The sequence below is a fragment of the Anthonomus grandis genome, chromosome 1 (genome assembly GCF_022605725.1).
Source record: "Anthonomus grandis grandis chromosome 1, icAntGran1.3, whole genome shotgun sequence".
Lineage (NCBI taxonomy): Eukaryota > Metazoa > Arthropoda > Insecta > Coleoptera > Curculionidae > Anthonomus > Anthonomus grandis.
The window spans coordinates 55,406,456-55,418,660 of record NC_065546.1 but is presented as its reverse complement, the minus strand read 5'-3'; the positions used below and the strand labels follow the sequence as shown (position 1 = coordinate 55,418,660).

At 35.1% G+C, this 12,205-nt stretch overlaps 2 protein-coding genes across 2 annotated transcripts; one reads left to right on the top strand and one right to left on the bottom strand.

The window, feature by feature from the left end:
* Positions 1 to 4,290: 4,290 nt before the first annotated feature.
* Positions 4,291 to 5,232, top strand: LOC126737264 (proteasome subunit beta type-1). The gene is made up of 2 exons (XM_050442085.1): positions 4,291 to 4,491; positions 4,551 to 5,232. Exons 1-2 carry the CDS (start codon positions 4,406 to 4,408, stop codon positions 5,161 to 5,163), a joined length of 699 nt encoding a protein of 232 aa, XP_050298042.1. The 5' UTR covers positions 4,291 to 4,405; the 3' UTR covers positions 5,164 to 5,232.
* Positions 5,233 to 8,006: 2,774 nt separating this feature from the next.
* On the bottom strand, positions 8,007 to 10,016 carry LOC126737259 (pre-mRNA-processing factor 17). The gene has a single exon (XM_050442071.1). The coding sequence runs from the start codon at positions 9,808 to 9,810 to the stop codon at positions 8,086 to 8,088; it is 1,725 nt and encodes a 574-aa protein (XP_050298028.1). The 5' UTR covers positions 9,811 to 10,016; the 3' UTR covers positions 8,007 to 8,085.
* Between the last annotated feature and the right edge of the window lie 2,189 nt (positions 10,017 to 12,205).

Sequence of the window (12,205 nt, the reverse complement as noted above, 5' to 3'; positions counted from 1 at the left end):
ACCATCTTAAGCTTAAATCCAAGTTTTATCAGGTATCTCCGCAAGGTTGAGACTGAGAAATGTTTGTCCCTTGCCGATAAGGTGTCTATATGGTCAGAACCTCATTGTTTTTGTATTTAGAATACACACCTTTCCTTAGCAATTTGGCAATATCCATGTCAAGTCCCTTTGATTGTCCTGCATCTTTCCTTTTTATTCTGTGTTTAATCCTTTTTTTACAGGCATATTGTACTATAGGGAACCCCTGTTAAAAACGCTATTTTTTGCAAAGCACTACAATCATTTGTGAACTGAGTATCATTCCTTAGATTGTTATAGATATTTAGATAAATTTGTTCATTTAAAACTGCTTGATTTCCTCTGTAGCTTCTACTTCCCTTGCTTCTTTTTGCTTCCTCAATACTAGAAAATGAACTATCAGAACTATGTAAGTCTAAATCACTGCCCAGATCACTCTTATTGTTTTTATCACAAATGTTATTGTCTTTCTTGTACACCCACGGCCTCCATAAGCCCGCACAAACACTTTCCTCTTCATTTGCCAAATTTTCCTGCCTATTTTTCCAGGGTCGAAACATTTTAAGGTCTTTAGGTATAATACCAAAACAAATCCACAAACACAAATAAAAAAACACACTTCCTCACAGTAAAAACTGCAAAAAATTTACAGGAATACAGGCCAAATTCTAAATTCTTTACTTTCATAAACGTGTAAAAAGCATAACCGGCAAAACACATCAAATAATAACCTCACATGGCCCCCCCCCCAACTATTAAAGCTGATAGACCCATCCAACAACTATTTTAAAGGCGATAGACCCATCCGTAAAGATCTCTTTAAAAACACGACGAAAATAATACAAAAACGGTCCAAAAATTTATTTGGGTACGGCCCCGTAATTCTTAAATTCAGTGGGATAGAGAGAGATACACAATCACTTGGACAGCCTAAAGTAGGAATTGTCAGAACGCAGGTGTTTTATCTTTGTTTAATAGACTGGCTAAAAAGAGGTGACAAGTCTGTGAGTGCTGGAAGTGTTTAAAATATTTTGTAAGATGCTTGAATTTTAGTCCGCGGTCAATTTTTTGATATTATTTTCTTGTGATATTATTTTCTTTCTAAAAATTGACATTTTCGAAAGAAAAATAAAAAATAGTATAAAACATGGGGTTTTACGTATATTTAAAATGATTTCATAGATAGACAATATAAAATTTTGCCATTTAAACATATATATCATGCAACAATAAATATGACATAGGCGCACGGACTAGTTAGTGCGGCATCTGCGACACATCAAAGATTCTAATAGATCTCTGAACTGGACTTTAACTGGTTACTGCATTCGGCTTGCGATCGCGAGACAGGCTACAGCAAATTTTTGGAGGCTGTGTTTCGATCTTGTCCTACTAATTTATTTTCTGTTTCTGCGCGTGTAAACGGTAAGTTGAGCTTATTCTAAGTGGTTAAAGCTTTCTACATACTAGCTTGCTTTTATTTGCTTTTTGGTTAAAAATCTCCATTTTGTGCATGCTTATTTCCAATTACATTGCTTAAAGTTAAAGTATTATGAGTGAAGCAGGGGGGGGCGGCCCCCCCCAGCCCATGGCAACAATGCTAAAAGAATGTGACGGTATAGATAATGGCAATGTTGATGTTTGTAATATTTCAATAGAGGCTTCAAACATTAAAAAAAACAACCTTGAAAAAGAACCAGTTTTTTATTCTAAAAATGATACTGGCCCATTTCTTGTCTATTTAGAATCCACTGAAAAAGTGGGTTTTAATGTAGGCAAATTTAATAATATTAAAATTGCTAGAGACATTTTTAACCTAAATCTGACAGACGTTAAAAAAATAAAAAATAAAGGCTTAAACAGAATCTCTGTAGAATTCATTAATTTCCTGTCTGCAAATAATTTTGTTAAAAACAAAACCCTGTTAAATAAGGGCTATAAAATCTATATTCCATTTAACTTTGTGACTTGTAAAGGGTTAGTCAGGCAAATTGACATAGAAATAGGCGAAAAAGAAATATTAGAATGTTCTAAATCTGATACCGGCATAGAAATTCTAGAGGTTAAAAGATTAAACCGAAAAATAATTAAAGACAAAGATATAACATATGAACCCACTGGCTCGGTTCTTATTACATTTAAAGGTGTTTGTCTTCCCAAATCCCTAAATATCTATAGACTGGAAAGACCCATTTCTATATACATCTCCCCTGTAACACAGTGCTTTAGATGTTTACGGTATGGTCATACTCGCACTAACTGTAAAGGCAAAGAAAGGTGCTTCACATGTGGTGAGGAAAAAAAATCTGATTTAGAGGAGCACCCCCCTTGCGAAACTAGATGTTTTTATTCTAAAGGTCCCCATAAATCTACAGACAAAAGCTGCCCCGAATATACTAGGCAAAAAAACATAAAAGAGTTAATGGCATTCGAAAATATTCCCTTTTTTGATGCAAGCGAAATTGTTAAAAAGACCTATTTGACACGTAATGAATTTGTATATCATCCTTCTGACTTCCCCAATATTAAAAACCTAAATAGTCCTGAAAAGAACAATCTAAAAGAGAATGTAATCCAACCATCACAAAGACGAACCCAACATGCAAAAACTGACCCTATTAAAAGATCATACCAACAAGTAGTCTCTGAAAATAATACAAAGAAAAGAATAATTCATAAAGGTTATGATGTAAAGGCACATAATGATAATTTAATTTCCCCTAACTCTAGACCCCAAAAAGAAACTAGCTCTCCAATTTTTTCATTAAGAAAAGAAAACAGTCTCAAAACACAAATGCCTTCTACAAGTGCAGTTCATAGGTTTAATTCTCATGAATCTTCTTGGTACCCAGATGAAGTTAAAAGCATCATCGATGCATTTTTAAACATGTCAGAAAACAATAAAAGAACAATAAAAACCTTTTTATTCAATCAAAATTTTGATATGGATATTGATCCCGGCTCTCAGTCAGATTCATTTAACTAAAATCAATTTTCCCTTCACATTAATGTCAGGAGTAAATAATTTAAAGATCATCTTTTGGAATCTAAGAAAAAACACGTTACAACAATAATTAGAATGCGCACAGGTCATTGCCTGACTAACGCCCATCTATATAAGATTAAAATGAAAGGTAGCCCTTATTGCGACTGCGGTATGCTTGATCACCTAAACCACATATTTTTTGAATGTCCTATTAATAATATATCCGATCTAGACTTGTATAAAATCTTTGTATTGAAAAAGAAAATATCACCATTATCCATAACTCAAATCCTGTCTGCTCCCGACGACGAATCAATAGAAATAATCATGCGATTTATAAACATCAATAAGATTAAACTTTGAAGCTCAACTATCCAATACCCCTCTTGTATCCTACAATCCCGCTTGTTTTAGTGCTTGGTGTGGTCCCTCATTCCTTTTGTTGTAATACTAACGTTTTCCTCCCGTATTATAGCCACAAACCATAAAGCCGACAGCCGATACAAGACAAAGCTATAGTCACAAGCTAAACAGAACGAGCAAAGTTTTAATATAAGAAGATATTTCGGAGATTCCTGCATGGTCCAGAGCCAGACAAAGAAGGAGTCTCCCCCAAATCGGGCTGGCAATTGCCTTGCAGCAAAGCCATCAACTAAACAAGACAAGACAAGACAACTGGTTACTGCGGTTGTGCCGGTTACCGTTCCATAACTATACAATTTCTGAAATTTAGTGAAAAATTAAACGCGGTTCCTGAAACATTGGTTGCAAATGTCAACCGAAACGACCGATAATTTTTTTCGGTACTTTGGTTTTTCCTACGGATGTCGTGAATTAAACGTATAGTTGACTAGACTGAGTTGACTAAGACTGAAAGAGTCTGAACTCTTTCAATCAACGGTTTAACCTACGACATCCGGAAATCCTGCATTTGTAGGTTATGTTATGAAGTTCTGGTTTGATTTTTTCGTGGTTTTTTTCTGTTTATGAAATTCTGATCATTTGATTGTTTCATTCAATTCATTGCATTCCATATATATATACTTAACTGCAATTCAAATCCAGGGCTTTCATCACTGCTTAGCAGCAGAAGCGCAAATATACTATACCAACAGCATTTGCATTCATTATGGGTATTATAAATAATAAAAGGTACCCGTATCTATAAATAACAGCGAGCGCGGACTATAAATTGATTGCTGACAAGAGATATATGCTGCATTTTGGTTGCCGGATATCGATAGGACGCCAGCTTCACACACATTCCACGAATGTCAATATTTTTAAGGGTTATGTCCACAAACGTCAACATAATTTCGGTTTTGTTTGTCATCCTGCGATTCATTGCCGTTTAAAAAAAAAACTTTTAAAAACCTAATAAGTGTGCAATTAAAACTCGAAATGTCTTCAATGGTACAACCAAGTTATCCTGACTACGAAACTGCTCCCATACAACAACACTTTAACCCCTACGCGGACAATGGAGGGTAAGCATCATTAACTGCCTTATCATGGCCCCATTTTACTACTTTCCCACATATTTCAGGAGCGTCGTAGCGATTGCAGGCGAGGATTTCGTTGTAATCGGAGCGGACACGCGTCTCAGCGCCGGTTTTTCCATTTACACCAGAGACCAGAAGAAATTGTTTCCGCTTAGTGAAACCACAGTCCTGGGATGTTCCGGTTGCTGGTGTGACACCCTTACCCTAACAAGAATTTTAAAGTCCAGAATGCAAATGTACCAGCAGGAACATAATAAGACCATGTCGACTACCGCATGTGCCCAAATGCTCTCCACCATGCTGTACTATAAGCGATTCTTCCCATATTACATTTCCAATGTGTTGGTCGGCTTGGATAATGAGGGCAAGGGTTGTGTGTACAGCTATGATCCCATTGGGCATTGTGAAAAAAGGACCTTTAGGGCGGGCGGATCTGCTGGGGCCTTGCTGCAGCCCCTTTTGGATAACCAGATTGGCCAGAAAAATATGTTAAATGTGAAAGAGGAACCAGTGTCTTTGGATAAGGCCTTGTCTATATTGAAAGATGTATTTATCTCAGCTGCTGAAAGAGATATTTATACTGGTGATAGTATTCTAATTAATATTATTACCAAGGATGGGATTAAAGAGGAGACCTTTGCTTTAAGGAAGGATTAGTTTTTATTCAGTTTATTTTGTACTTTAAAGAGTTATTCATCAATTATAATAAAATGCTTCTCAAAACAATTACTCAATAAGACTCTCTTGTATATATAGACCACCTTCTACTAATACACATAATTTTCTTTCAGATCTCGAAACTTTCTTTACAGATTCATTTACCAGTCAGATTGACATTATGTTAGGGGATATAAATTTGAACCTTCTTGATGAAAACAATAATGAAATTATTACATACCAGGCTATTCTGAACCACTTCGGTTTTATTTCTACCATAAACTCAGCCACTAGGGTTACAACTGACTCATCTAGTTGTCTGGATCATATATTCTTGAGAAGAAAAAATGGTTCTAAGATTAATTGTTCTTCCTTTGTCATTCAATCTGCCATAACTGACCATTTTCCCACCATGTTGCATATTACTGAATAAATTATACCATATTAACAAATTTTATACATAATCAAAATTTTGAAAGCATTTTTAACAATGATGATCCAGAACTAGCATTAAAAATTTTATACAGTACTATTACACAAGCATTAAATCATTCAAAAACCCAAAAATTATGTCAAAATAAGTATAAAAAAATAAAACCATGGATCACAATTGGTATAATTAATAGTATCAAAAAGAGGGACAAAATGAAAAAAACACTACTAATTCATAACAATTTAGAAAACAAAACTGCCTTTAATAGTTACCGTAATACCTTGTGCACGTTAATCAAGAAATGTAAACAGGATTATTACAAAGCCAAAATCGAGTCTAGTGGTACTGACCTAAAAAAAATATATAAGATAATAAATGAAGTAACAGATTTAAACAGTAACCAAGATTTTAAGTTTAACGTAACTAACAATAATTCTAGTTTTAATAATAAGTTGGATATGGCAAATTTTTGCAACAAATATTTTGTTGATGTCGGTTACAATATGTATAATAAAATTAAAAATCCTCCAGATTCCCTGCAAATAAAACCATCCACACAGGCTTCAATGTTTCTAAGACCTACTAATAAGAATGAAATTATCAAACAAATTGCTTCTTTAAAAAATTCCTCTGCACCCGGAATTGATGGTATTACAACCGATATTATAAAACATATTCATATCTATATTTCTTCCCCTCTCGCACACATTATAAATTTAATTTTTCAAACTGCAAAGGTACCAAAAAAATTTAAACAAGCCATAGTAAAACCTATTCACAAGGCAGGTGATAAATCAAATATAAATAATTATAGACCCATAAGTATAATGAACATTTTTTCTAAAGTCTTTGAGAAATGCCTTAAGGACCGCCTGGTGGAATTTTTTAATCAAAACAATATAATTTCTAAGAACCAATTTGGTTTCCAGAGTGACCTCAGCACAACCGATGCAGTTTGTGAGCAAATAACAGACCATTTGGATGGTGGCAGAAAGTGTCTTACGGTCTTCCTAGACCTAGCCAAGGCATTTGACACGGTCCCTCATAACAAATTGCTCCAAGTCCTAGAATCCTATGGGATAAGGGGAACCATGTTAGACGTTTTTGATGATTATTTGATGGATCGAGAGCAATCCGTCAAAGTTGAAAATACTATAAGTGAACCCCTTCAAATTAAAATGGGCATCCCTCAGGGGACTGTTCTGGGTCCAATTTTATTTGTAGCATATGTAAATTCCTTAACCAATATGTCAATACAAAACGGTAGTACTATCTCTTATGCTGACGACACAGCAGTAACTTTCTATGGGGAAACATGGGATTTGGTGAAGGAACATGCTATAAACGGTATAAAGAAAATAAAACACTGGCTAGACTCATTTAAATTATCATTAAATATCACTAAAACTATTTATATAGCATTTTCCCTCACAGCTGCAAACCGTCCATCATTTAATAGTATTTACATAGATAGTCTTATGGATAAACTTCATGAAGTTCACTCTACAAAATATCTTGGAATCTATATTGACAAACACTTAAAATGGGACCACCACATCCTTAGACTATCAAAAAATATTCTAAAACTAATATACAAGTTTTATGTGCTCAGGGAAATATTAAATAAACAACTTTTGATTTCGATTTATAAAGCAATTGTGGAATCACTACTAAGGTATGGTCTAATTCTTCGGGGTGGGATATACCAAAACACATTGACTTCTTTAAATGTAACCCAAAACTACATTTTAAAAGTTATTTTCAAAAAAAACAAAAGATTTTCTACTGCATTACTTTATTCCAGAAATATTTTTGATGTACGCACATTATACTGTTGGTTGCTCTGTATATATATTCACAAGTCGAATAAATTTAAGAACTTTGTTAATCATCAGTATCAGACTAGATTAAATGTAAATAGACACTTATCAATTCCAACTGTTGCCACTACTATGAAATTAAAATCAATTTTTTACCACACACCCAAACTGTACAACTTATTACCACCATATATTAGACATACAAAAGCTGTCAAAAAATTTTGTAAAATATCTGGGGATTACATTTATGATCATTTACATGTATTTAAAAAACTACTTACTGTTAATTAATTTTCATATTTCATAGCTTTAGGCATTCATACATGATCGTGAAGGATTTTTGTTTTCTAATGTTTAATTATTTATTGGGTGTTAAATAGAAACTTTGCAATAGTTAGTGGATGGGACATATTTTGTTTAAATATTTATTTTTATAAAATTGTTTTTGATTTTTTTGCACATACAGGTATTTGGTTACCTAGGTGCACCTTAAAATGTACTGAGATAGATTATAATTATTGGATTTTATTACACATACTTTGTAAAAGCTTATATGTAATATATCCGATTGATTGATTGATTGATTGAAAAAGTGTTCCAAGAGGTCTTTTATTATAGTAGTATTCAACATTTAGTAAAAATATATATATACAAAAATTTGCTTAACACCTAGTCCCAATATTTAATAACACCATCCCATCCAGCGGAAATCATTTTGCTGGGCTCATGCGGATGCCATAAGCAGCTAATACAAACACCGTCATGTGCCTTCCACTTCTTATACAACTTGGTGGTCTTCCAGTCCCAAATGAAACATTTCCCATCAGCATCCCCGGACACTATATAAGACATATCTGGAGAGAAGTCCAGTTGACAGGCGTACCCTGCCACCATATGCCCGGTGAATGTTTTTTTCCTGTTAAGCTTGAATCTGTTCAGGGCTGAAAAAATCACCACTTTGTTGTCCATGCTCTGACATGCCATCCATTTCCCATTGGGACTGGGAGTGACTGCAGGCATACTGTGCATGGTGGGATCTGCAATGTATTTCATATCAACGGGGATGTCCCATTCCCAAACCCTTAGGGATTTATCATCTGAAGTGGTGACAAAACGCCGGTTTTCATCTACAAAAGTTATAGTATTGACTGCACCCAGGTGCCTATCGTACTCTTGTACAACATCTCCGGATCGAGTATCCCAACAAATAATTTTCTTATCAGATGTTCCAGCCACAAAAAGGTGCTGCTTGTTATAATCTGGATTAAATTTTACACAGTACGGAATCTTCCTGCTGGTAAATCTGGACACCACTTGTCCTGTCTCAGTGTCCCATAACTTTATGTATCTGTCATATCCTGCTGACAGGAAGTGGTTGCCAGCATTATTAAAGTTTATATCTCTAACAGCTTGCCTATGGCCATAATAGGTCCTAATGCATCTCCTCTCGTTATAAACTTCCCAAATTTTAATTTTACAATCCATACTGGAAGACAGGAACAAATGGGCTGTTTTTGGGAACCACCTGATGGCCGAGACGCCTTTTGTATGGCCTGTCCATGTAAAAATGTGTGCTTTAGGCAAGAAGCACTTGTCGGGTGGTGTGTCAGATTTAAGGTTCACCCCAACATCATGAGGTGCATGTAAGAATGATCTCCCCTGGTAATCAACTGGATCCTTAATATGTAAGACAGACTTTTCTTCCACATGTTGCTCCTCTGTTGGCCTTCCCCTCTTTGTTCTCTTTGAGACAAGCTCTTGCAACTCTTTTTGTTCCTCTTCTGACGGCCTCATCACCCTTTGCTCCCCAACAAAACCACCCCAGGGTCCCAAAAACCCATCGATATCCTCAGGATTGTCATTTTTCTTTCTCTTCTTTTTGTCCAGTGGTCTAATTTCTGTTTTTTCAAAAACGGTTTTGAGATTTGACTCTTTGGCTTCTTCCGTGCTGCCAATGACTTTTGAAAAGCCCAATTCATCAGTACTTACAGATGGATCCAGGGCATATCCGAAACTTGCAAAAGTTCTTCTTTGGTTTTCAAACTGAAACTCGCTTACGTGCGCCGGTTCGACGTGTCCTGCCACCATGTTCTTCTCGACTCCTTGTTCTGGTTTAAAGGGATTGCTGGGTCCTACAATGGGGGCAAATAACTCCTCATATTTTGGGTTATAAAGTAGTTCGCTTGTGTCTGGATGTATATGGATTTTATCTTCATCTATAGCGGGGGGTAATACGATGGGCGCGGCGCATATCTGAAGGCTCTTTTTGGCAGAGAATTGAGACAGTTCTGGGGGAATCGGTTCTGGTGGCTTTGAAGTTTCTTGGGAGTTGGTCGGGTGTTCTTCTTCGAGCTCTTCGTCACTGCTACTAGCATACGATTGAATTGATAACATTTTCGTTTTGGGAGTTTAACAGTTGAAGGGTAATAACATTGTTTAATATATTGGCACACAAACACAAATATAATTCACAACAAATACGCTGTACATAACCTCTATTTGTCAAAAAAAAAGTGTTGTTTGACAGTTGTGGCTAATGTACATTTTTTCTATTTTGAAGTTCACTCTGATGGTGTTCAACTTGAACTTTAAACAACCATAACAGTATGGGATTGATTGTGTGTTAACTCCTCAATTAATTTTTTTTTTAATCTATGGTCAATACATTCAAAGATGAAGCGTTATACTAAGGGACCATTCACATATTACGTAACACGCTTTGGAGGTTCGAGATTATTTTACGTAACAATTAGCATTGCTAGATTTTAAAAATTGAAAAGCGTGAGGTGGCTATAGGACTTTTGAGGAGAAAATAGGGTCGCGGCAATTTTTTTGAGGCGACGTGCTTAGTAGTAGTAGTAAGGGTGGGGGAGCTAGAGCTCGGCAAGTAGGCCTGAGCAGTCCCTTTTCGCCAACCCCAGAATCACCCACCCCTACGCCTCCGCTCTCAATGCGCGGTCTTCACTGAGTCGTCCTTTTAATAAAGGCTTGCACGTTGTCCCAGTCCAGATCTTTAAGATCTTCCCGCTGGAGTGTCGTTGCTCCGAAAATTTTCCTTCTTAGGCGACTCCACCTATCACAGATACCTAAGGAACCTAAGGAACCCCCTTTTTTCATGTGATATATGCAAGAAAAAATACTGTAAACAATGCAGTCATCTATCACAGGCTGAAACTTCGATTCTAGAATTAAAAGAACATCGAATATTGAGATTTTATTGTGAAAAATGTCTACAATTCGAGACGCACACTCTACTTCAAAACTCAATAGAAGACAAAATAAAAATTATTGAATCCAAAGATGAAATAATAACGTTACTTAAACAAAAACTAACGGAGTCCGAATCATCACGTATACCAATAACAACATCATCATATAGTCAAATAGCACAAACTGAAATAAAAAAATCACCAAAAATAAACATAAATCTTCCCGGAATCATTATTAAACCAAAGCAAAAACAAACTGCCGAAAAAACTGAAAAGGATATAAAGGAAGCTATAGTTCCAAAAGATCTTCGAATTGCCGTAAAAAATACTAAAAAAATAAAAGATAGTAGTATTCTTATTCAATGCTGCAATAAGGAACATGTTGACATTCTAAAAAAAGAAGCAGAATCCAAATTAAAGAACTATGAAGTACAAGTAACAAAATTAAGGCTACCGAGGTTCAAAATAATAGGATGTACCACCAATCTTAGCGAAAAGGAGATAGAGAACTCTATAAGAAAGCAAAACAATTTTATTACCGAGCAAAATAAACTTAAAATAACATATAATAAAAAAGCTAGAAATGACAAAGGTAAATCCATAGTTTTTGGTGAATGTGACCCCATTTTATTTAGTAAACTGATATATGAAAAGAAAATTTTCTTTGGTTGGCAAAGGTATCCAGTATACGAGGATTTGAGTATACAGCGATGTTTTAAGTGTCAACAATTTTACCACAAAATTGAAAATTGTCCTAATGAAGCTGTATGTGAATTTTGCTCCAACAAACATGATGTATCTGAATGTCCGAAATTACAAAAAAAATGCGTCAACTGCATTTCAGCAAACATGAAATACAAAAGTAATTACAACACAGTTCATGAAGCAAACAACCCAGAATGTCCATCCCTCGCCCATATTATTAATTTAATATTCACTACGGGAAAAGTCCCTGAACAATTTAAAATATCAATTGTGTCACCTATTTTTAAATCCGGAGAAAAAAGTAATATAAATAATTATCGACCAATCAGTGTAATAAATAATTTTGCTAAAGTTTTTGAGAAGTGCCTGAAAGATAGGTTAATGACATTTTTGCAAAGTAAAAACTTAATATCGAAACGACAATACGGTTTTCTTAGTGGGTCAAGTACAACAGATGCCCTATATCAACTTACTAAACAAATAACAGATAAACTGGAAAAGAACAAGAAATGTATTACAGTATTCCTGGATTTGGCAAAGGCCTTTGATACTGTGCCCTATGATCTTCTCTTGGATGTTTTATCTTCAAATGGAGTTAGGGGCCCAGTATTGGAGGTTTTTCAAAGTTATTTAACTGGAAGGCAGCAATATTTAAAAATTGAGGATACATTAAGTGAACCATTAGAAATAAAAATAGGAATACCTCAGGGAACCGTGTTAGGACCTTTACTGTTCATTACATATATTAACTCACTAACAGAATTAAAAATTAAAGATGATGCTGTTATATCATACGCAGATGATACGGCAATAATTTTCTCTGGAACAACATGGGAAAATGTGAAAGACAGTGCAATAATCGGAATACGTAAGAT

What these genes read in the sequence shown, in the direction of transcription:
- LOC126737259 (XM_050442071.1), bottom strand. Translation starts at nt 9,810, where the DNA reads ATGTTATCAATTCAATCGTATGCTAGTAGCAGTGACGAAGAGCTCGAA.
- LOC126737264 (XM_050442085.1), top strand. Translation starts at nt 4,406, where the DNA reads ATGTCTTCAATGGTACAACCAAGTTATCCTGACTACGAAACTGCTCCC. An exon ending in CCCTACGCGGACAATGGAGG is followed by an intron (nt 4,492 to 4,550) that starts GTAAGCATCATT and finishes CACATATTTCAG; the next exon opens with GAGCGTCGTAGCGATTGCAG.